The sequence below is a fragment of the Giraffa tippelskirchi genome, chromosome 5 (genome assembly GCF_054371585.1).
Source record: "Giraffa tippelskirchi isolate mGirTip1 chromosome 5, T2T-mGirTip1v1.2.pri, whole genome shotgun sequence".
NCBI lineage: Eukaryota > Metazoa > Chordata > Mammalia > Artiodactyla > Giraffidae > Giraffa > Giraffa tippelskirchi.
The window spans coordinates 185,885,450-185,909,041 of NC_137279.1; the positions used below are offsets into that span (position 1 = coordinate 185,885,450).

Genomic DNA, 23,592 nt, shown 5'->3' on the forward strand with positions numbered 1-23,592 from the left:
CTGCTTGGGTGAGCTCTGCTGGAGAAAATCGCCCAACCAGGCAAATTGGCACTGCTGCACATTCATGGTCACTAGTCTCAATCAAGCCTGCACAGTGCCTAGCATCCATCTGTGTTTCTCAAGTCGGTCTGTTCTATTCTTCCCGGTGGAAGCTCTGCCAAGCCTTCTCCACCTGCCTGCATCCTGGGAACAGCCCACCTCCTCACCTTACCCTGGAGAATGATTATCTTGTCTCCCGCCTAGCAGGCAACATGCTCAACATCCAAATTTCAAAGACACCAAGCCTTCAGCTCATCACCATCCCATTCCCATCCTTCCTCTCACCTTCCCACCTCTTACACAGAGATGCTCAGTCCTCTCTACCATCAAAAACCAATGTGCCTGTAGCTTATACTTCCCATTTAGGCTTTAGATCAGGGACCTTTAAAGGTGCTTCAAGTACCTTTAAACTAACAGTAAGAAATGCAGTACAGCATACACTCAAACACACACACACACACACACTGGGACATAATTGAAACAGATTCACAAACAGTATTTACCTTTAACCCTGTAATGCACTCAGGGTTACATTTCCTTCTCCAGGGGATCTTCTTGACCCAGTGATCAAACCTGGGTCTCCCATATTGGAGGCAGACACTTTACCATCTGAGCACGGAATGCTCATGGAAAATGCACTATTTTCCATTCTCTTCCTTTTGTTTTTTCCTTTTTTCTTTTATTTTAGCATTCATGACCCACCATATTGCTTTCATGATGAGTCACTGTTTCAAAAATTTTGCTATTGATTCCCCCTCACCTCCCACCTTCTCAGGAATCTATGCCTTGTAATCCATCCTCTTCTTCTTTAAAAAAAAGTGTATTTTTTTCAGTTATTATTTATTTAACTGACCCAAGTCGTAGTTTCAGTGTGTGAACCCTTTGGTTGCAGCATGTGGGATCTAGTTCCCCAGCCAGGGATCGAACCTCGGTCCCCTGCACTGGAAGTGGAGAGTCTTAGCCACTGGACCACCAGGGATGTCCCATCCTCTTTATTCCATGTGACAGAAGCCTCTCCCCTTCTGCCACATCCTTCCCATCCACATGTGAATTTCCTCAGGCCCCTCTTCTCTTACAAATAGAGCTCTTTAACACCTTACATGTCCGTGCCCATTCTTGAGTCTTTTCCTTCACACCCAGACCCTTTGACGGGATGTCTTCCCTTGCTGTAGCCACTCTTCACTTCCCAGTGCCTTCTTACCTCATACGTTCTGACCTCTGTGTCCACCACACCTGGGAACTGCTCTCACCCAGGTCACTAATGAGCCTCCTGTTGCTAAAATTCAATGGGTTTTACACAGAGGCTCCACTCTATTTCGGAACAGCTAGCCCTTCCCTCCTTCTGAAAACCAGTCTCGTGTTTTTCCTCCTACCTTCAACTGCTTTCTCTCCATGTGCCCTGCCCATAACTTTCCTCTGCTTTTATCTTTATTAAGTTTATTCTTCCTTCTCTGCTTAATCTCGTTTGGTTATTCTCTTTGTCATGTTTTTAGTTTAAATGCTCATTTCACTTATTTCTTTTTATTTAATAATGAATAAGGCTATTAATTTTCCCTTAAATACAGCTTTGGCCTAGTATCATTATCATTATTATAAGTAATCTGTATTGACAGCCTTTGCAATGTTCCATGCTGTCTGTTTTTTCTTTGCCAACTTGATAACCTTGTCTCTTAATTTCCTTAGCTTATAATTCTGTTCTGAGTATTTATCTTTTTGTTGAATTGTATTAGTAGTTCTTCATATGTTAGGACTTCCCTGGTGGCTCAGATGGTAAAGTGTCTGCCTCCAGTGTGGGAGACCCAGGTTCGATCGCTGGGTCAAGAAGATCCCCTGGAGAAGGAAAAGGCAACCCACTCCAGTACTCCTGCCTGGAAAATTCCATGAATGGAGGAGCCTGGTGGGCTACAGTCCATAGGGTCGCAAGGAGTCGGACACGACTTCACTCACTCATATGTTAAACTAGTAAATATTTGATTATACTCACTTGCAAATATTTCCTCTTCACTTGGTCCTCACTGTTAAACTTTTGCGAGTCCAGGGACTGGCCCTCCAAACTCGTCTGTCCGTGGAATTCTCCAGGCAAGAATACTGGAGTGAGTTCCCATCTCCTTCTCTAAGGGGATCTTCCCAACCCAGGGATTGAACTCATGTCTGCTGTGTCTCCTGCCTTGGCAGGCAGATTCTTCACCACTGTACCACCTGGGAAGCCCGGTGATTTTTGAAATCCAAAAAGGTTTCATTTCTGTAAGTTAAAATACTATTTCCTAACTTTAGTATAATGTTAAGAAACTCCTGCCCCATGTCTGTGATTATGCAAATATTCCTTATATTTTCTTCTGGTATTTCTGTTGTATACTGAGTGAAATGTGAATTTATTTTTTCCACAACTGGTTAGCCATTTGTTCAAGACTCCCTTATTGATCGAGCAAATTTACCCTGCTAATTTTAAAAGTCTTCTTTATCATATACTACATTTTTGGATGTCTGTGTCCATTTCTGAACTTTTTTTTTTTTTGGTTCTTACCGATTTCTCTTTTGATAACAATACAGATGTTATTGCAGCTTTTTAGTATGTTTCAATATCTGAGTTGACAAACCTCCCTGCCACTGGAGAAAAACAGGTATTATGGTTGAAAGCTTGGGCTCTGGAACCAGCTTGCCTGGGTTTAGAGCCTAGCCACATCACTTACATGCCTTGTGACAGTGGGCAGGTTACTTGAACACCCAGACTTGGCTTCTACATCTGTAAAATGGGGATAATAATAATAATGTTCATAATAATAATGTTCAATAATAATAATGTTAGAGGGCTGCTGTGAGGCTTGGTGGGCTAAGACATATGACATCTTGGAATGCCAGCTAGCACCTCATATGCTATTTTTTCCTTGTCTCTCTCAAGGAGTGATTGGATCTTTTTATCTATTTATTACAACAGATCAATCACTCCAGAAAACAAATTAATGTGAATCTTGCCTGGAAATGCATTAAATTTTGCCTGGAATTATGTTACATTTATATAGTGATTTGAAAATAATTTTTATCTTAACACGGCTTCCCTGGTGGCTCGGATGGTAAAGAGTCTGCCTGTGGTGCAGAAGACCAGGGTTCAATCCCTGGGTCAGGAAGATCCCCTGGAGAAGGGAATGGCAACCCACTCTAGTATTCTTGCTTGGAGAATCCCATGGGCAGAGGAGCCTGGCAGGCTACAGCCCACAGGGGTGACAAAGAGTCGGACACCACTGAGCGACTAACACTTCATCTTAACAATATGAACTCGTCTCCCAGAAAAAAAGTTTGTCTCATTTTTTAGTTTTCTTTTCTGCCTATCAGTAAAGGCTTGTGGATTATAGCTCATGTTTGTTTAGTGTTTTAGGGCTGAATTTGATTTGATAGCACTTTGCGTATAGGATTGTGTTTACACTGTGGATGTATTGATGTGTGAGTAGGTGGGTGTGAACATGTATATCACATCCTATCTTATGGGAATATCTGCATCAAGATTAATTAAATAGCATGGCTACTACAGCTTGGTTAACATTTAAAAGTTCTGGGCCTAAGACTACCTACTCCCTAAATATTTTTCAGTCTCCTCAGGTTTTTCTCTTCACACAGTTTTTGCAATTTAAAATTTCCTGGGAAATTCTGCATTTTGTGAATATTTCAATTTTATTAGTTTGTTGTACATACTATTTTTTTATAATTGGCATATCTCCTTAATTTTATTATCCCGTGTCTATGTATATATATCTTCTCTCTTTATTTCTTGAGTACCCCAATGAGAAGTTTTTCTTTTACTGGTCTCTTCAGTTAAGCTTTTTCTGCTTTTGTCGTTATTAAGCTTATTCTCCCTTCTCTCCTTAATCTTGTTTGGTTATTCTCTTTGTCATGTTTTCAGTTTGAGTGCTCATTTCACTTATTTCTTTTTTATTTAATAATGAATAAGGCTATTAATTTTCCCTTAAACACAGCTTTGGCCTAGTATCATTATCATTATTATAAGTAATCTGTATTGATTGATAGCCTTTGTTTCCTCTTTGAACTCAAGAACTCACTTAGGAAAGGATTTTATAAATTTTTAGCTGACTAGGAATTTTTCTTTAGTCTTTTATTATTGATTTGCACTGTGAATAGAAAATGTGTCCTAACAGTTTTTGCTTTGTAGAGTCGTTTACAGAGAGTTCTTTGTAGCCCAATATAGAGTCAATTTCTGTAATATTCCATGGGCACTTGTGAAGAAGATTCTGTTCCTTGTTTGCAGGTTACAAAGTTTCATACAACATATACCCACTCATAGTAGTCTATAGATCTTTTTTATCTTTATTTACTTTTGACATCAGGTTAGTATTTTTTATCCAACTCTTATGTTTTCTAAAATGGTTTATTTTGTCTGTTTGAGTGCTTTGGGCCAAATGTATCATAACTGTCATATCTTCGTTTTGGAATATGCACATCATCCATTTTTTAAATGTCATCTTTGGATTTTGGCTTTTGTCTTGCCTCACTGGGTCTCTAGTAATTGAATTGTCATTTTGGAAGCACTGAAACTAGCACCGAAAGAAAAGACAGTAAAAGAGCATTTTTCAACAGAACTTTTATTTCTTACTCAAGGTCCTATTAAATAATAATCCAATATTAAGCATAGAAATGGTGCATCCACTTGGTGTAATGAGTTTTCCACCTTTATTATTTTTCAAAAGTCCAAACACTTTAAAGGCTTATTCAAGGTCAAGATTCTTGAGCACAACCTGGTAACTGCTTCCAAAGGGAGAAGGCACTTCATGTCCCTCCTTTACCTGGGTGATTGACAGTGATGAGATCCAATCACCATACATTTTTTTATCCTCATTTGGGACACTGAGAAACAAATTCTCCAAGAGAAACCTTCTGATGTAACATGTAAACCTAATTTTCCAGGGTGAGAGAGATTAGACCTTTGTTTAACACTGCACATTCCTTTTTCCTGCCCTCATGGCAACAAGTCTGAATTATCCCTTGGGATTGAAGACAGAGCTTTACAGGACCAAGTTTCTGTTCTATTTGTCACCTCTACTTGTCAGTTTATCACCTCTGTCTCTCTAGGTGCAAAAGGAAATGTTTTGATAGCTGTTCATGGGTCTCTTGGCCTGAAAAAAAAAAAAAGGATCATTAAGAGTCTGTTGTGATATTATAACACCCAAGGGTCTAGTACTAGTATTAAAACTAATTTTTTATAGTTTGTATTTTCCTTCACCAGTAGTTCTCAAACCCTGCCTGCACCCTAGGATTACCCAGGGAGCTTTTGGAACCTCTGTTGCACAGGGTGCACAGCACCAAATAAACAGGATTTCTTGGGGCCTGAACACTGGTAGACTGTAACACTCTTCTAATCTGAAGTCTGAGCTATATTGACCCTTTTCATTATTTTTGACTTTTCTGAGTCTCTTTAAAGTGTATCTTTTCCCAAAATGAGGGTTATATTTTTCTAAGATAGATTAACCTGTATACATTTATTATCATAAATGATGTTTTGCCTTTCCCCCCCTTTTTTAGCATCTTACTTTACATTTCTCCTCTTTATGATTCCTTGTTGTTTCCTTTGAATTCCATTTTTTTGCTAAACTGACTGCTTTGCTTTTTCCCCTTTGGTAATTTTGAAGATAAGCTACTTTATAGTCTATTACTAATTACACTTAACATCTTTAAAGACACGCTCTAACCTATATTTCTCTAATTAACCATAGAAATCATATAACAGAACTTCTTGCAAAATGAGAAAATTAGCATATCTCCTTGCTTCAAACTTTATACTTTACATCAGAATAATCTGCATTACTTTACCTTGGGGTTTGGGCAGAAATAGTATCTTTTATCTTCTCTTCCAACAAATATTTGTTACACTTACATTCTGTTTTCTAACTATGTTTATCGTAATTGTTTAGATTATTTACTATATGGTTTATTTGCTTATTGCCATTTTTTTTTCCATTTTTTACTAACCATAACTTTCCCGTACTTGAGTTCTGCATTTTGATTCATCTCTTGGTTGGGTAGAAAATATCTTCAAGTGTTTTTTTTTAATGTTATATGGATAATGTATTTTTTCAAGGTCTTTGATACTGGAAGCAGTTTCTGTTGTCTTTGCTGTTTAACAGTTTGGCTTGGTCATACCCTTTTCTCCTCTAAATTATTTAGGAACAGATCTGTACTGTGTCTAACAGATATGTGTTGAGGATCATGGCATAGTATTTTTTCCTTGTTTTCAGAGCTGACACAGGTATCTGCTTTACAGACTTTGGTCGATTCTTTTGGTTGGGACTTGGAACAGGATCGGGATGTGAGGCATACATACTCACGTCACCATCTTTTCAGATGGTTGCTGTTTAGTTGCTCAGTCACGTCTGACTCTTTTGCAACTCCATGGACATGTAGCCTGCCAAGCTTCTCTGTCAATGGAATTTCCCAGGCAAGAATACTGGAGTGGGTTGCCATTATCTTCTCCAGGGGATTTTCCCAAGGCAGGGATCAAACCTGCATCTCCTGCTTGGCAGGTGGATTCTTTACCACTGAGCCACCTAGGAAGCCCACTTTTAGATGATGTCGACCATTAAATACTCATTGATTCATTCAGCAAATATTGATTGAGCACCGATAATGTGCCAGGCATTGTGGCAGCCATGGGGATTCAGAGGAATCAAACAGACAAGATTTCTGCACTCATGGAGTACATGTGTGTGTGTTGGGGAGAGGCAAGGACAAACCATCAAGAAACTAGTGAACAAGATAATTTTAAAGAGTGATAGGAAGAGCTACCATATATAGCTGCTCAAAATGGTGCCCCTGGAGATTTACAACTTGGCAACTCTGGATAAACGGTATTAAGAAAATATGTGATAGAGTGATGGAGTGGGGATGGGAACTCAGCAGGCATTAATTAAATTCTCTGCAGCAAATCCATGTGTTCTTATGCTTTCAGTTCAGTTCAGTCGCTCAGTTGTGTCCGACTCTTTGCGACCCCATGAACCGCAGCACGCCAGGCCTCTCTGTCCATCACCAACTCCCGGAGTCTACCCAAACCCATGTTCATCGAGTCGGTGATGCCATCCAACCATCTCATCCTCTGTCGTACCCTTCTCCTCCCGCCCCCAATCCTACCCAGCATCAGGGTCTTTTCCAATGAGTCAACCCTTCTCATGAGGTGGCCAAAGTATTGGAGTTTCAGCTTCAACATCAGACCTTCCAATGAACACCCAGGATTGATCTCTTTTAGGATGGATTGATTGGATCTCCTTGCAGTCCAAGGGACTCTCAAGAGTCTTCTCCAACACCACAGTTCAAAAGCATCAATTCTGCGGCACTCAGCTTTTTTCACTGTCCAACTCTCACATCCATACATGACTACTGGAAAAACCATAGCCTTGACTAGATGGACTTTTGTTGGCAAAGTAATGTCTCTGCTTTTAAATATGCTATCTAGGTTGGCCATAACCTTCCTTCCAAGGAGTAAGCGTCTTTTAATTTCATGGCTGCAATCATCATCAGCAGTGATTCTGGAGCCCAAAAAAATAAAGTCTGACACTGTTTCCACTGTTTCCCCATCTATTTCCCATGGAGTGATGGGACCAGATGCCATGATCTTAGTTTTCTGAACATTGAGCTTTAAGCCAACTTTTTCACTCTCCTCCTTCACCTTCATCAAGAGGCTCTTTAGTTCTTCTTCACTCTCTGCCATAAGGGTGGTGTCATTCGCATATCTGAGGTTATTGATATTTCTCCCGGCAATCTTGATTCCAGCTTGTGTTTCTTCCAGCCCAGCGTTTCTCATGATGTACTCTGCATAGAAGTTAAATAAGCAGGGTGACAATATACAGCCTTGACGTACTCCTTTTCCTATTTGGAACCAGTCTGTTGTTCCATGTCCAGTTCTAACTGTTGCTTCCTGACCTGCATACAGGTTTCTCAAGAGACAGGTCAGATGATCTGGTATTCCCATCTCTTTCAGAATTTTCCACAGTTTATTGTGATCCACACTTATGCTTTCAGTGCCTCTGAAATTGTAGAGCTTTTCTTTGCTTTTGGTCTACCTTGACGTTGTTCTACTAGTAGGCAAGCCATGTGGTTTTTACCCTCTGTCTGAAGGTAGTGGGCTCCGTTGGTTTCATACTCCTCATTATTTGTATTATGCTCCCAGCTGGACTGCCACAAAGCTGTGGATGGGATAGCTGTGTTGGGGGACATCTGTGTCCAGCCTAGAGCTTCCAGTTCAGGGCTGATATAATGCTTGGGGTCAACAGATGGATCTTTAGCAGATTCTAAGGATACCCCCAAGGACTCATCTGTTAGGCTTGTGAGCAATACTGTTCTCATACTGGGAAGCCGTGTTGCTGGGTGGCTAAGGGCTTGGCCCCTGGAGTCAGGTGGGTTTGAACTAGCAAGGATTTGCATGGATTGGAACTTGCTGCTACCATCTACTGGCTGTGTGAGCCTGGCAAGTTACTTAATCTCTGTGAGCTGCAGTGTCTTTTATCTTTAAATGGGGTTATGGCCTTCTCTCCCCTCGGTTCAAACTTTCCACACCTATAAAATACAGAGATTACAAGGATGAGACTGAATGTGTCCTAGGGACCAGTTTCACTTTGCTAAATTTGATGGGAGGGCTTTGAGTAGCAGGTTGGAAAAGTAACACCCAGTGCAGAAAAGGGGAAAGGTGGGTAGAGTCAAAGAAAGGAAGGAGAAACTCAACAGAAGGAATCACCAGTTCCTTTGTTTTGTGTGTTTTTTTTTTTTGCAAGCATGATTTTAATATTATTTTTCACTTTCACTTCATTATAATCAATAAGTCAAATATCATACTTTAATTTCAATGGGAAAGACTAGAGATCTCTTCAAGAAAATTAGAGATACCAAGGGAACATTTCATGCAAAGATAGGCTGAATAAAGGACAGAAATGGTAGGGACCTAACAGAAGCAGAAGATATTAAGAAGAGCTTGCAAGAATACACAGAAGAATTGTACGAAAAAGATCTTCATGACCCAGATAATCACAATGGTGTGATCACTCACCTAGAACCAGACATCCTGGAATGTGAAGTCAAGTGGGCCTTAGGAAGCATCATTATGAACAAAGCTAGTGGAGGTGATGGAATTCCAGTTGAGCTATTTCAAATCCTGAAAGATGATGCTGCACTCAATATGCCAGCAAATATGGAAAACTCAACAGTGGCCACAGGACTAGAAAAGGTCAGTTTTCATTCCAATCCCAAAGAAAGGCAATGCCAAAGAATGCTCAAACTACTGCACAATTGCATTCATCTCACACACTAGTAAAGTAATGCTTAAAATTCTCCAAGCCAGGCTTCAGCAATATGTGAACCATGAACTTCCAGATGTTCAAGCTGGTTTTAGAAAAGACAGAGGAACCATAGATCAAATTGCCAACATCGGATGGATCATCGAAAAAGCAAGACAGTACCAGAAAAACATCTATTTCTGCTTTATTGACTATGCCAAAGCCTTTGACTGTGTGGATCACAATAAACTGTGGAAAATTCTGAAAGAGATGGGAATACCAGACCACCTGACCTGTCTCTTGAGAAACTTGTATGCAGGTCAGGAAGCAATAGGTAGAAGTGGACATGGAACAACAGACTAGTTCCAAATAGGAAAAGGAGTACGTCAAGGCTGTGTATTGTCACCCTGCTTATTTAACTTATATGCAGAGTACATCATGAGAAACGCTGGGCTGGATGAAGCACAAGCTGGAATCAAGATTGCCGGGAGAAATATCAATAACCTCAGATATGCGAATGACACCACCCTTATGGCAGAAAGTGAAGAAGAACTAAAGAGCCTCTTGATGAAAATGAAAGAGGAGAGTGAAAAAGTTGGCTTAAAGCTCAACATTTAGAAAACTAAGATCATGGCATCCGGTCCCATCACTTCATGGCAGATAGGTGGGGAAACAGTGGAAACAGTGGTTGAGTTTATTTTTCTGGGCTCCAAAATCACTGCAGATGGTGATTGCAGCCATGGAATTGACAGACGCTTACTCCTTGGAAGGAAAGTTATGATCAACCTAGACAGCATATTAAAAAGCAGAGACATTACTTTGTCAACAAAGGTCCATCTAGTCAAGGCTATGGTTTTTCCAGTGGTCATGTATGGATGTGAGAGTTGGACTATAAAGTAAGCTGAGCGCTGAAGAATTGATGCTTTTGAACTGTGGTGTTGGAGAAGACTCTTGAGAGTCCCTTGGACTGCAAGAAGATCCAACCAGTCCATCCTAAAGGAGATTAGTCCTGGTTATTCACTGGAAGGACTGATGTTGAAGCTGAAACTCCAATACTTTGGCCACCTGATGTGAAGAGCTGACTCATTGGAAAAGACCCTGATGCTGGGAAAGATTGAGGGCAGGAGGAGAAGGGGACGACAGAGGATGATATGGCTGGATGGCATCACCGACTTGGTGGACATGGGTTTGGATGGACTCAGGGAGTTGATGATGGGCAGGGAGGCCTGTCATGCTGCAGTTCATGGGGTTGCAAAGAGTTGGACACGACTGAGCGACTGAACTGAACTGAATATCTAACATCACTATAAATGTTATAAAGGCATTTAAATGTTTGTCCATATTAGTTTTTACCTTCTTTACACTTTATATATTAAGAAATGTTTCAATGACCCTATATCATTTTTGCAATCAGAAAAATCAAATATTGCTTTCACATTGAAAAATACCAACCCCAAACCTTTCACCCTAATACAGTTTTTATTTTGGGGCTCATGTCCAGTCTTTACCCATATATATGTAAATATTTATTAGCTATAATCCAAAGTGTATATATAATTTTATGATGTACTGTTTGACTTTAAAATGTTTAACATTATTCCTTCTACAGGATCATATTTGTCACTTTAATGATTGCATTCAAACTGCACCACATTAAAGGCTATACTTTACCTCACATTATTGGGCTGATATATAGGTTTTTCACATTTTTTCCTCTATAATAAAATTATGTCACTGTAAACATCTTTGTCCATGTGGCTCCTTTTCTTTTGAATTAATTCCTGGAGATTATGGAGTCAGAATATTTGAATAGTTTTGTGGCTGTTGATAAGAGCTCATTCACTCCTTTCCAGAAGAACTATTTCAACCTTACTGTGCAACTGGCAAGAAATACATGTGAGTTTCCATGAAGCCTCAGCAATATGAGTTGTTCATTTTTCCCCCCTAGGGAAAGGGACTGCGTTTTCACATTAATTTTATTTTCTCTCATACGAATCCTCTGAGCACATTCTTTGCTTGTCTTGGTGATGTTCTTATACAAATTACAAAAGCTCTAATTCAGTATTGAGAGTTGCTCTTTGGCATATTTGTTGCAATATTTCTTTTCATGCTATTTAATATTGGTTTAATATTGGTTTAATGTTTGTTTCTCCATTTATAACATTTTCCCTTGCCTCAGACTTTCTCTCAGAGTCTGTTAGTTATGGGCATGAAAAGGGTTTAAAATGAAGATTTTCAGAAGAGTCGCTCCTTGGAAAGTAGATGGGGCTTCAAGATAAGGCGCTGTTCCCTCTCTGGGCCAGTTTCTTCCAAAGCTCTGGTCTCTGAAGGCTGGCGCCTCCCGGGCACCTCCTTAGCATAGCTTTTAGCTCCCCAGTTGCCAGAATGCCCAGGGCACACCTATCATTTTCCCACCAAGAATGTTTAAAGGACAGAAACAGAGTGGCACTATCTCCACCCTGGGAGGAGACCAACTCCGCCTTGCCCACAGTTTGCCAGACAGACCCTTCCCAGCACTGCACGCAGCATGGAACCCAGCATGTCTCCTGCCTAGAGCTCAAAGCCCAGCCAGTCCAGCCCAACCCTCCGGTCACCTCTTCTCTCTATTGCTTTTAGACTAAGGACATGCCCCCCCGCCTGCCCTCAGGGGCCTGGGCACAGCGCCAGGGGACGCTCACTGACCTCCACGGCTCTTCTCTTGCAGTCTCCTGCTTCTTCAACTTCACCAGCCCCTCTGGGGTCGTCCTGTCGCCCAGCTACCCGGAGGACTACGGCAACCACCTCCACTGTGTCTGGCTCATCCTCGCCCGGCCCGAGAGCCGCATCCACTTGGCCTTCAATGACATCGACGTGGAGCCTCAGTTTGACTTCCTGGTCATCAAGGACGGGGCCACGGCTGAGGCCCCCGTCCTGGGCACCTTCTCGGGGAACCAGCTCCCCTCCTCCATCACCAGCAGTGGCCACGTGGCCCGTCTCGAGTTCCAGACCGACCACTCCACGGGGAAGAGAGGCTTCAACATCACCTTCACCAGTGAGTCCACCATGTGGCCCCCACCGACCGTCCCTCTGAGGATGTCCAGTGCAGGGCATAGGCCAGTGGTGATGTGGGTGGACCAGTTCCAAGGACTGCAGAGCCAGGCATGGGACTCCAGCATGACAGGAAAAGCAGAAGGCACTCTTTTTTGTGGCTTCACGCACATTTGAGCCTTTATTTCTAATAGATGTGCCATGTAATGTGAAAGGAGCCTGGGGCCCCATTTCTGCTCCCCACCCTCCCCCTCCTAGAATGCCCAGCTAGAACCAGGAAGGGCCCAAGGGGAGCAAGCCCCCGCCGTCCTCCCCTGGTTACTGACGCCTCTCTGCTGTGCTCCTCCGAGTCCTTGGATGCCTCCTCGCTGCTGACTTCCCGTAGCCCCCAGGAGGCTGCTCATACTTTGCTTTGCCAGTTCCTATGGGTCTAGAGCAGTGTTTCTGTTTGGCTCTGAGACTCATTTGAGCCAACTTTGGGGGCATTTCCTCACGGCCCCTCTCGGCCACAGCCCCAAAGTTGTCACCTCTGGTTTCAACCCTGGGCCCCTTCTCTAGAAGCAAACTGAAGCAGTGATTCTGGTCGCTTCTGTGTCTCAGGGGGTTGTAGAGAGGGGAGGGGTGAAGGCAAGGTGAAGCTTGGACGCTGGAAACAGCAAGCTGCCAAAGGTAGTAAGAGGCGCTGAGCAGGGTAGAATCAGCTACAGACCTGATGAACTTGGCCAATGGAAAATTGTCAGATGGGGCTGAAGCTGGGTCCCCCTGAGCAATTAACCAGGTCCCTTCCCAGAGGTTGCTTATGAAATGCAAGTCCCAAGTCAAGCCCTGCCCCAGGCGCACAGCACTCCCGGAGCTGGTTCCTTTGGCCCTTCCTAATAGAATGTCTCCACCCAGCCCTACTCCTATCCTTGGCATAGAGGTCTTGCTTCCTTGTCCCACCTGTCCCCAGGGTCTAGCTGAGCTGAAGACCATAGGTCCTAAGTAGGGGTCTTTGAAGACCCCAGATTCCAAGGGACCACCGAAGCTTCTCTGATGTTTCCCTCAATACCTTCCTCGGGACACTGGACTGGATACACACAGTGCATCTTCCCAGGGGCACCTCCCCCGGGGCATTCTTCTTCCCATCACCTGTGAGCAGGAGGAAACACAGCCCAGTCCTGTCTTCCCCAGTCTTCCCAGTCTAGCGCTGAAGCACTGCCTTTAGACAGTCTGTCCTCATCCCCACTTTCCCATGAGATCTCGAGCTCTGGAAAGATGGGGATACGTATTACTTATCTCTCTCTCCCCTCTGCCCAGTGCGGGGTCTGGTAGGTCATGAGGATCAGTAAATGTTTACTGAGTGGAAAGATTCATGAATGGCTAAATCATCTTTCTTCCCCTTGGTGGGAGTGGGAAGATGGGTAAGAGCTGTCCCAGGGAAGCCTGCTTATCCAGGATGGGGAGGACCAAGGACCCTACAGGTTCAAAGCAGTATGGGTACACTGATGGAGAACCTGGGTGGGTGGGGGGAAAGAATCTCATAGCCTCCAAGGGAAACCAAATCCTAGTAGGTCCCCACTTTCCAGGAGAGAAGCAAATGCTGAGTTCTTGGGAGAAAGAGGCAGAAAGCAGCAAACCTAACCTGGAGATCAAACTCTCACCCAGCATTCCTCTCTAATATTCCTCCACCGTGTAAAAGCGATACACATCCAGTATGTCAATAGTCAAAAACAGGCCAGTTCAAGGAAGAAGTGCTGACCTCCACCTCAGACCCCCCTCACCCAGAGATAAACACTGTTACAAACATCAGATAATTTCCTGTGCATTTACACAGAGTTGGATTGTTGTTTTTCAGTCACTAAGTCGTGTCTGACTCTTTGCGACCCCATGGACTGCAGCATGCCAGGCTTCCCTGTCCTTCACTATTTCCCAGAGTTTGCTCAAACTCATGTCGGTTTGCCATCCGACCATCTCAGCCTGTCGTCCCCTTCTCCTCCTATCCTCAATCTTTCGCAGCATGAGGGTATTTTTCCAGTGAGTCAGCTCTTCACATCAGGTGGCCAAAGTATTGGAGTTTCAGCTTCAACATCAGTCCTTCCAATGAAGATTCAGGGTTGATTTCCTTTAGGATTGACTGGTTTGATTTCCTTACTGTCCAAGGGACAAAATCTGGGCCCCATTCTAGCCCTGCTGAGTCAAAATGTCTAAGGAATGAGGCCCTAGAATCTACATTTTTTACAGGCTTCTGAGATGATTCTTTTGCAGCTAGTGCAACCACAGTCATAGGCAAGTGTTCGGGAACTAGTATCGTCTCTCCCACGGCGTGCGCATCTCCTTGGCCAGGTCCCAACCGACGATCATCTGGGCAGAGTTGGAATATGCTCAGTGTCAGGGATCTCCCCAGCCCCAGATAGCATTTTCCACAGCTGGAGAGCTCTCGGGGATTCCCTTCACGCTGACTTGAAATCCTTGTCCATGTAACAAGGCTCAGAGATCCCGCTTCCACCCCGAGAGCTCCTTAGAGTAAACTGACCCTTCTTCCATGTGGAGTGTTTTGAACGCTGATGACAGTAACTGCTGTTTACTGAGCACCTACTCTGTGAGCATCCTGCAGGCATCACTCCCAGCCCCACGACATCAGCTTCCTAGGTTAAGATCTGTCCCATTTCACCTGCCAGGAAGCTGAGATTGAAACAGGACACAGGTAAAACTGGGCAGTACTTAAATCTTTGACTTAGAGCATTTGCTCCAAGACATTGGAGATAGCTCCATATCTCTGTGCAGTGTGAACGTGTGTGTGTGTGTGTGTGTGTGTGTGTGTGTGTGACTGATAGGGTTTTGAGTAGACAAATGCCTGGACTTATGGGCCCCAAGCACCACTTTTCTCTCCAGCCCTTATTTCTAAATGTCAGGGCAAGCTCATGGTCATAGTTCCTAATAAGCAAAGTTTGGGAGACAGAAGTCTAGGTTGACTTAAATTGCATTTCAGAGGGAAGGGGGACTGCCTCGGGGCTCAGCAGGGATCTCATGGTCATCTCCATGTCAGATGTTCCTGTAGCCCAGCAGGAAGGATCACCGGGTTTGCCTCCAGCTAGATGATCTGACAGCTTCCGTGGCTGCTTCTGTTTCTGACTGTGCCTGTATTTCAGTCACTAGGGAATCTCAGAGGGCTCCACACGGTTCTTTAAAATGGCCCATGCCCATGCAGCTGTGGAGCCTGGTCTTCACTGGAAAGCTACTGTCCTTAAAACAGCCAGGATGCAAATAGGGTGTAGCCTCAGACTTGACTATGAGAACTGGGCACCCCTGATGGAGGAAGGTGGGGAACAGGAAGAAGGGAACCCAGACTTAAAGAGGACTCGCCACCTGTCATGTGCTACACCCAGCATCCTCCACTTGCGAATTCAAATCAACTTTCATGTTATTGCAATCTAAGAATGACCCGACCAGTCAAGTATGATCTCTATTTTATAGGTCAGGAAACAGAGGCTCAGAAAGATTCTATCAGTTGCGCAGAACCATGTAACTAATAAGAGGCAGAACTTGATTAAACCCACAAGCATTCTGACTCTTTCCTCTCCACCTGCCAACTGTGTGATCAACCACCTGGGCAAAGTGAGAGGCGGCCTGAGGCAAGAAAGTGAAGGGAATGGCTTCAGACAGGGTTGATTCCAGAGCACGTGCTTTATGGTGCTCGATGTCTATTACTGTCACAGGATTTAGAGTCCAGCTTACCTGCAACATAAGTGATTCCCTAACTGTCTGAAGTTAGGGACACATAGAATGGATTTGACATTGTGGACACAGATCTACTCCTTTACCATGTTGAGCCTCAGTTTCTTCATCTGTAAAGTGGGGTAATAATATCTATTTCACAGAATCGATGTTTGATGTTCATGAGCTGACAGGACAAACAGCCCGCTGCCTGACCTATAAATGTGCTTTAGAATGAAGTTGGACTAGGTGCTCAGGAAGGCAGGACATCAAGTTCAACAAGATTTGCTTTACACCCATTGTGGTCTAGGGTAGGCAGCTCTCCCCGCAGCATGCCAGTCTCCTGGGGAAGCGGGGGAAGTCTAGGGTTGCCCTTCATAATGAAGTTTTTTCTGGTTGGGAGTCCATCTGCACACCAGCTCTGTCTAATCACATCCTTGACCTTCCTCCTCACAGCCTTCCGACACAATGAGTGCCCCGATCCTGGCGTCCCAGTGAATGGCAAGCGGTTCGGTGACAGCCTCCAGCTGGGCAGCTCCATCTCTTTCCTCTGCGACGAAGGCTTCCTCGGGACCCAGGGCTCGGAGACCATTACCTGTGTCCTGAAGGAGGGCAGTGTGGTCTGGAACAGCGCCGTGCTACGGTGCGAAGGTGCGTGCCTGCGGGTGGGCGGGGGGCGGAGCCGTCAGCCGGAGACCCTGAGGAGCGGGACTGAGCGGCCTGAACAGCGGTGGTCCTCCTCTCCCAGGACTGGGAACCACCCTCTCACCCTCACCATGAAATGGCCGAGTCTTTATAGAACAACACTGCACAGAAATTTGAGTTATAACCAGAGATTAAACTGGAGAAACGCTGGATCTAGACTGTCAGGCATCAAAAAACACCTTTTCTTTCAACTGGGAATGCTCTCAATACCACAGCAGTTAGGAGCCCTGCTCACAGCTCCAGCCCAGGGAGCGCCATCAGCCTGAAGCAGTGCTGGCAGTGCTGTGAGTCTGTGTGTCTTTCAAAATGCCTGTCACTCTTTCCGTCTCCACATGCTAATTTCCCCCAATTCCCTGGGACATCTCCCAGGCTTGGCCTTGGTGCCCCTGTTAAACACTGCCTTGATATCCTTGCAGTCAGTCTCCCGGAGACTAGGGGCAGACCAGCCAGAAAAAAAAAAAAAAAACACACACACAGCTTGAAGCAGGCACAGGGCTGTTGTGGTGTCTCAGTCTGGTCTTGCCACACAGCTCTACCCAGCTTCAGTTATGGAACACACAAATGAAGTTTCTTGAGGGCAGGAATTATGTCAGACTTGTGCACCAAGCACAATGCCTGGCACAGAACAGGCCCTTGATAAATACTTGTGAACAATGGATGAAAAGTGAGTCTCCCACAGACTCCTTGAAGGCAGTGATGGTGTCCAAGGAGGCAGGGGCTGTGGCTCCTTCCTTCTGGGAGCCAGAAAGCTTTCTCCTCTCATCTCACGTGATGGACAGAGGGTAAGACCTAAGGGACCTCTCCATACCCAGTCCCCAGACCCAACTCTGAGCACCCCAGCCAGCAAGAGGGAAGGTCAGGAGCCCAAAGAATAGGGCATGCCTTAAAGGGAGCACAGCCCCAGAGCTGACAGGCTGGGGGAGGGGGAAGGGAGACCTCCAAGAGTACAGAGCCTGTGGCAGAGGGTCTGGCATCAAAGTGGGGGCCTTCAGGTCAGAAGGACCTGGGCTGGAATCATGGCAAGTTGCCTTTTCCCTCTGAATCTCTGTTTTTCTTTCAGCTGAAAAAAAAAGTGGGGAGATAATAAAATGCACATGTAAAGGGCGGTTCCCAGCGTAGGCTGAGCTCCTCACGTGAGTGTTGGCCATGCTTTTGCTGGTTGGTAAGCTCTGAGGGGTTAGGCAACCTTCCTCGGCCTTGTATCCCCACAGCTGGCTTATGGTTTGACACCCGCTAGGCGCTCAGTCAACACTGGCTGATGAATCACTGAACAAATGAATGAATGAATGAATGACCTTTTAACTAGGCTAGAGCCTCCCTAATGGCCTCTAGAGCCCTGGCTCTCATCAGACTGCCTTGTATCTTCTCCCTGAAACTTACCCGCTGAGTCACCCGGGGGGCAAGTGACTTGACTTCTCTGTGCCTCAATTGCTCCATCTGTAAAGTGCAATTAAGAAGGGGAGCCCCCTCCCAGGGTGGTCATGAGCAGAGGGGCAGTGCTCCGTCAGTGTTGGCAGCGAGCGTGATTTTCACCTGATATGAACCCTTTCTTCACCAGGCCCAGCAGAGTAGCGTTCCACTTGGGGGATCATGCAGTGGGTTCATCCTTCCAGGTGCCTGTCCCATTCATGACACAGACAGGTGTCATCCTGCCCTCCAAGCCCCACAGCCCCGTCTACACCACCCCCTCTGCCATTTTACCCAGCGACTGAGCACTTTTGGAAACAGCATAAGCTTTGGTGTCAGAGGAGCGTGAAACTCCTATCTTCGCCCCCTCCCAGCTGTGAACCTGATGGGTTGGGTAACTCGCTCATTGGCAGCAAGGGGATAAACATGAGTGTCTGATGGTGGTGTTTGGGGACGAGACAGAGCCCAGGGTCTGGGGGCTTGTTGGTCTGGGGTCTCACCTTCCCTTTAGGCTGGGCCCCTCATTCTCCCTCGTGCTCCTCAACCTCCTCTCTTTAATTTTCCTTGTGGTCCATCTCGTCCAGGACATCTTCCCTGCTGTCTCCTGCTCACCTGGTCCCTCTTTTGTCCTGGTTGCCTTGTTCCTCTTGAGCCAGCAGCAGACAACTCTATCAGAAACTGGGCCTCACCATGACTACATTTTCTTTACCAGTTCCATGGGGCTTGGTCCTCTTTCCCCACCAAGACTGTGGGAGTTCTGGGGCAGAACCCCAGACCCTAGTACCCCTGAGCCTGTGGGGGCTCGGTCCCAGTGGGGCCGACCCCCCTGAGAGGCATCCTCCTCTCCACCATCCACCCTCCTGAATCAGCTGCTCCTAGGCCGCAGTTCTGCCGGAGCAGTGAACAACTCCAGGCCATGAGTGAAAGCCCAAGAGAACTTGACCTTCGTTCATGGGCCTTAAAGCGGATCACTGTTTCTTTCATAGGCAGAGTCTTAATTTCGAAATTACAGTTGTCTTGTTCATTCTGTCCCTGGGGAGGGAATCGCTTAGGGTGGGGGACAGTGGGCAACCAGAAATAAGGGAGCAGTCTGGTGGAGAAAGGCTGACTTGGCACCAGGGAGAGTCCGCTCAGTCTTCCTAGAATGATGGGCATTTAATGCCAACCTGGTTTTTGGGGACCTGGGGAGCAGCAGATCAGAGGGCCAGAGTGAGAGCCGGACACCACCTAGGTTGGCCAAGTCTGGACTTGAGACTGCACAGCACACCGAGTAAGAAGCCCCTGGAACCTGGCCCTCCTTGGCCCTTTTCCCTCCTGTGTCGACTCTTGGAAGAACCCTGCTTTGTAATCAGCATCTTTGTCTTTCTGTTTTTTCTAGTTTTGTTTTTGATTAAGTATCCCCACCTTGTGGACAATTAAACGTGGAAGCTAATGGTCTTTTAAAAAGTCTTTTAATATATGCTGAGAGCCTCTTAGCTTTTGAGAGGCTATAATAGGACAAGGGAGAAAGTGGCTTCTTCTCCTAAATTTAGAAAGAAGGATGATCATCTGGCTGATATAAAGCAGAAGTCAGTCGGCAAAATTTTTCTTAAAGGGCCAGCTAGGAAGCGTTTCAGCTTTGAGGGCCCTAAGGTCTCAGCTCAACTCTGCCATCATTATGGGAAAGCAGCTTCTGACAAAACAGAAATGAAGGGTCGGCTTTGGTCCCTGGGCTGTAGTTTGCTGGCCCCTGATCTACAGAACAGAGGACATAAGGGGATCCGTGTGTTTAAAATCAGAAATTTCGTAGGAAAGACTTCCAAGCAGTGAAGCAGCTACAAGGGAACACCTGGTTCTCTCCCCCACACTCATCTCTTCCTCACTCTTTTACGGAGGGACCGATTCATACATCACTGTGATAGGTGTTTAACGGTGTCACCTCATATCGGCCATGTACCAGTCTAGGAATTAGGTGTTGTAATTGTCCCATTAAAGCACAGAGAAGCTAAGTCACTTGCCCAGGGTCCTTCCAGCTTATCAATGACAGAACCAGAATCCAAATCCAGGTTCTTGGCTAGCCCGTTACTGTATTTTTCTTGAATTATATCACTAGAGAGAATATAATTTCAAACTTGTTGTAAAAGACTTAAAAGAATCTACAAATAGGATGAAAAGCAGGTTTTCTACTTTCCATGTCCCAGTAGAAAATTAAAACAAAAGGAAACATATTGCCTATCGTAAAAGACAAAGAAAACAAGACACCAGGTGGAAGCATCAGAAATTGACAGCGTAAAACAAAATGACAGCCGTAGGACAAACATATCAGTTATGATAATAAAGGTAATTAAACTCCCTATTAGAAGACAAAGATTCTCAAACTGGGTTTTAAAGAATATGCTGTTTAAAAGAAGTACATGGGAGAAAAGGAGATAAATTATCTGCAGTAAGTATGTATTTTCATGTTTAAACTCATACTTGATGGTTGTAAAAAATTTAAATGATACATGAGTGCAATAAAGTTAAAGTGGAAATATTCATTTCCTAGGCCCACATCCCAGAGAAAAATGGCCTATTAGTTTTGTGTAGACACATCTACATTTTTTTTTCCTATCTGTATGTAAAATTAATGTGTTAATTTTATACTTAAAAAAAGGCTTATAAAAAAAGAAAAATCCGTTCTCCCCACTCCCGCAAGAGGGAACTAAGTAATGGTGGTAAGTCATTTGGGCCTCTAAGGAAGGAGGGTAGTTACTGAGTTTCTAACAATGTTTCATTAAATCTTCTTGTCACTCTTGTTGAGAAAGACTATCATTCTCTATGCATGAGAAATCTGGACACCAGCAAGGTGAACTGACTTGCCTGAGATCACCCAGCTAGTAATAATTGAGCACTTATTATGTGCTAAATACTAGGCCAGGTGCTTTACATACATTGTTCTGTTACATCCTCCTGACAACCCCATGGAGGAGGTCCTGTTAGGATCCTTACTTCACAGCTGAGGAAACTGAAGCACAGAGTGGGTACGGAACTTGCCCAAGGTCACACAGCTCAGTGAACGGGAGGATTAGAATTCAAGTCCAGATGTTCTGATACCAGAGCGATCGCTTTGAACCACCAAATGCAGCCTGTTTGACTCCAGAGTTCGCTCTCCTTTTGTTTCACCGCAGGATGGCGCAGGATGAGTGGTGAGGGATTCAGGGGGCCACGGGGAGGTGGGGTTGGAAGGAATCGAGGAAAAGGCTTCCACGGCTTCTAGACAGTCACACTGAGACCTCTGAGGGCAGTGCTCAGGGTGGGCATTCTCGTGTCCACCCGCAGTGGTTAGAAACGCAGGCTCTGGAGCCAGACGTCCTGGGTTTCAATCCTGGCTCTGCCGCTTCTCTGCTGTGTGTTTCTAGACCAGTTACCTAAGCCCTCTGTTCCCATTTCCTCAGCTTGGAAATGAGGCGAAGACCAGTACCCGCCCTAAATTCTGCTGTGAGGGGGAATACCCAGGAAGAGCCGAGCACACATCAGTTAGCGGCTGGCGCCCTGTGAGGGCTCAGTGAGCCTGCGTTTCTGGGGTCACTCTACTCCAGCCCCATCCCTGATGCCCTTCGCCTTGGAGCATCTGAGGTCAGGAGAGGTGGGGCCTCCCTCCCAGGGGACACCAGCTCCTCATCGGAAGCCCGGCGTGTTAGCCATCTCGTGCTGCCATAACAGCATACCACAAGCTAGGCAATGTAAACAACAGAAATGTGTTTTCTCACGGTTCTGGATGCTGGAAGTCCAAGATCAAGGTGCCAGCAGGGCTGGCCGCTCTCTCCCAGCTCCTCTCTCCTTAGCTAGCAGATGGCCGCCGTCTTGCTGTGTCCTCACATGGCCTTTTTCTCTGTGTACATACAGTCCTGATGTCTCTTCTTCTTCTAAGGACAGCAGTCCTTTTGGATTAGGGCCCAACCTTGTGACCTCATTTCACCGTCATTGTGTCCTTCAAGTCCCATCTCCAAAACCAGTCACATGGGAGTTAAGGTTTCAACCTATGACTTTTCAGGGTCATAATGCAGTATTTTATTCCTTCCATCAAGCATTTATTGAGCACCTGCTCTGTACTGGGCACTGGGATAAGGCACTGGGTCCCTCTTATTGCTGAGTTCTTCTCCCTGTTCAAGGCAAGACCCTCCCCTCTTTGTTTTTTTTTTGTCTTTTCCTTATATGCACGTGTGTGTGCCTGTGTGCATGTCCTTCTTTGCAGCCTAACATTTTAAAAGGAAGAAGGGATCTCTTCCTTCTTTTTAAGTTTTATTTATTTATTTGGCTGCGTTGAATCTTAGTTACAGCATGCAGGATCTTGGTTGCATAATACAGGATCTTTTCAATGAGGCGCACAGACTCTCTAGTTGTGGTCCTCAGGCTTGGTAGTTGCCGTGCCTGGGCTTCACTGCTATGTAGCATGTGGGATCTTAGTTCCCTGGCCAGGGATCAAACCTGTGTCCCCTCATTGCAAGGAGAATTGCTTACCATTGGGAACCAGGGAAGTTGTCAGCCTAACATTTTTAATGGAAATTTTCAATCACAGAGGATAGTATGGTGAACCCCATGTGCCCATAACCCAGCTGCAGCAGTTATAAACTCATGGCCTATTTCATTTCATTCTTACCCCAGGGTTACCAGTATCTCCCACCATTACCCTCCTCTGGGATTATTGTGAAGCAAATTTCAGGCATAATATGTAGTCAACAACATTTTAGTGTGTATCTCTAATAGATGAAAAGAACACTCTAAAACAGAACTTCAATACTATTATCTTTAACATTATGAAGATAGTTTTTTAATACAATCAAGTTTCCTTGATTCTCCATCTAATCCTTTCTTTCATAGTATTTTTTTAAGTCAGAACCCTGGTGAGGTTTACACATTACAATTGGCTGATACATCTCAAGTCCTCTGTAGGTGTCAGCCCCGCTCCCTTGCGATATTTTTGTTGAGGAAGCCAGGTTGTTTACCCTGAGGAGTCTCCTGCAGTCTGAATTCTGGCGATTACATCCCTAGGAGATTGTTTAACATGATCCTCTATCTCTCTCTTACATTTCCTTTAATTGGCAGTAAGATCTAGAAACCTAATCAGATTCAGGTTCTGGTTTTTGGCCAAAATGTTTTATAAGCAGAGCTCTGTGCCTCCATCAGAGGCATGTAACATCTAGTTGTTTCTCTTTGGGTGATATTATTAATAGGAGCCATCAATGATCATAGCCTAGAGATTACAAAATAGTAGCATTCTATCTCTTCTTTTATATTCAGAAACACTTACAGAAAACTTGCCCGCAACAACTATTTGGTTACCCTAAGGTATAGTTGATAAAGGAAAGACAGGAGAAATACTCAATTATTTTCCTTTATTTACCACTTTTAATCTTAATGGGTTGACTCTAGCATCTTCCTAAGTTGAAAAAATTTTAATATCATTACAATCCAAAGGATTTAGACATACTGTATG

At 44.8% G+C, this 23,592-nt stretch overlaps 1 protein-coding gene across 1 annotated transcript in view; it reads left to right on the forward strand.

Moving 5' to 3' along the window:
- CSMD2 (CUB and Sushi multiple domains 2) overlaps window positions 1–23,592 on the forward strand; it is a 667,647-nt gene that overhangs the window by 421,875 nt on the left and 222,180 nt on the right. Inside the window, exons 14-15 of the mRNA XM_081490945.1 lie at window positions 12,010–12,336; window positions 16,482–16,676. Of these exons, the coding sequence (XP_081347071.1) occupies window positions 12,010–12,336; window positions 16,482–16,676 (522 nt within the window). The remainder of the gene's footprint in view (window positions 1–12,009; window positions 12,337–16,481; window positions 16,677–23,592) is intronic.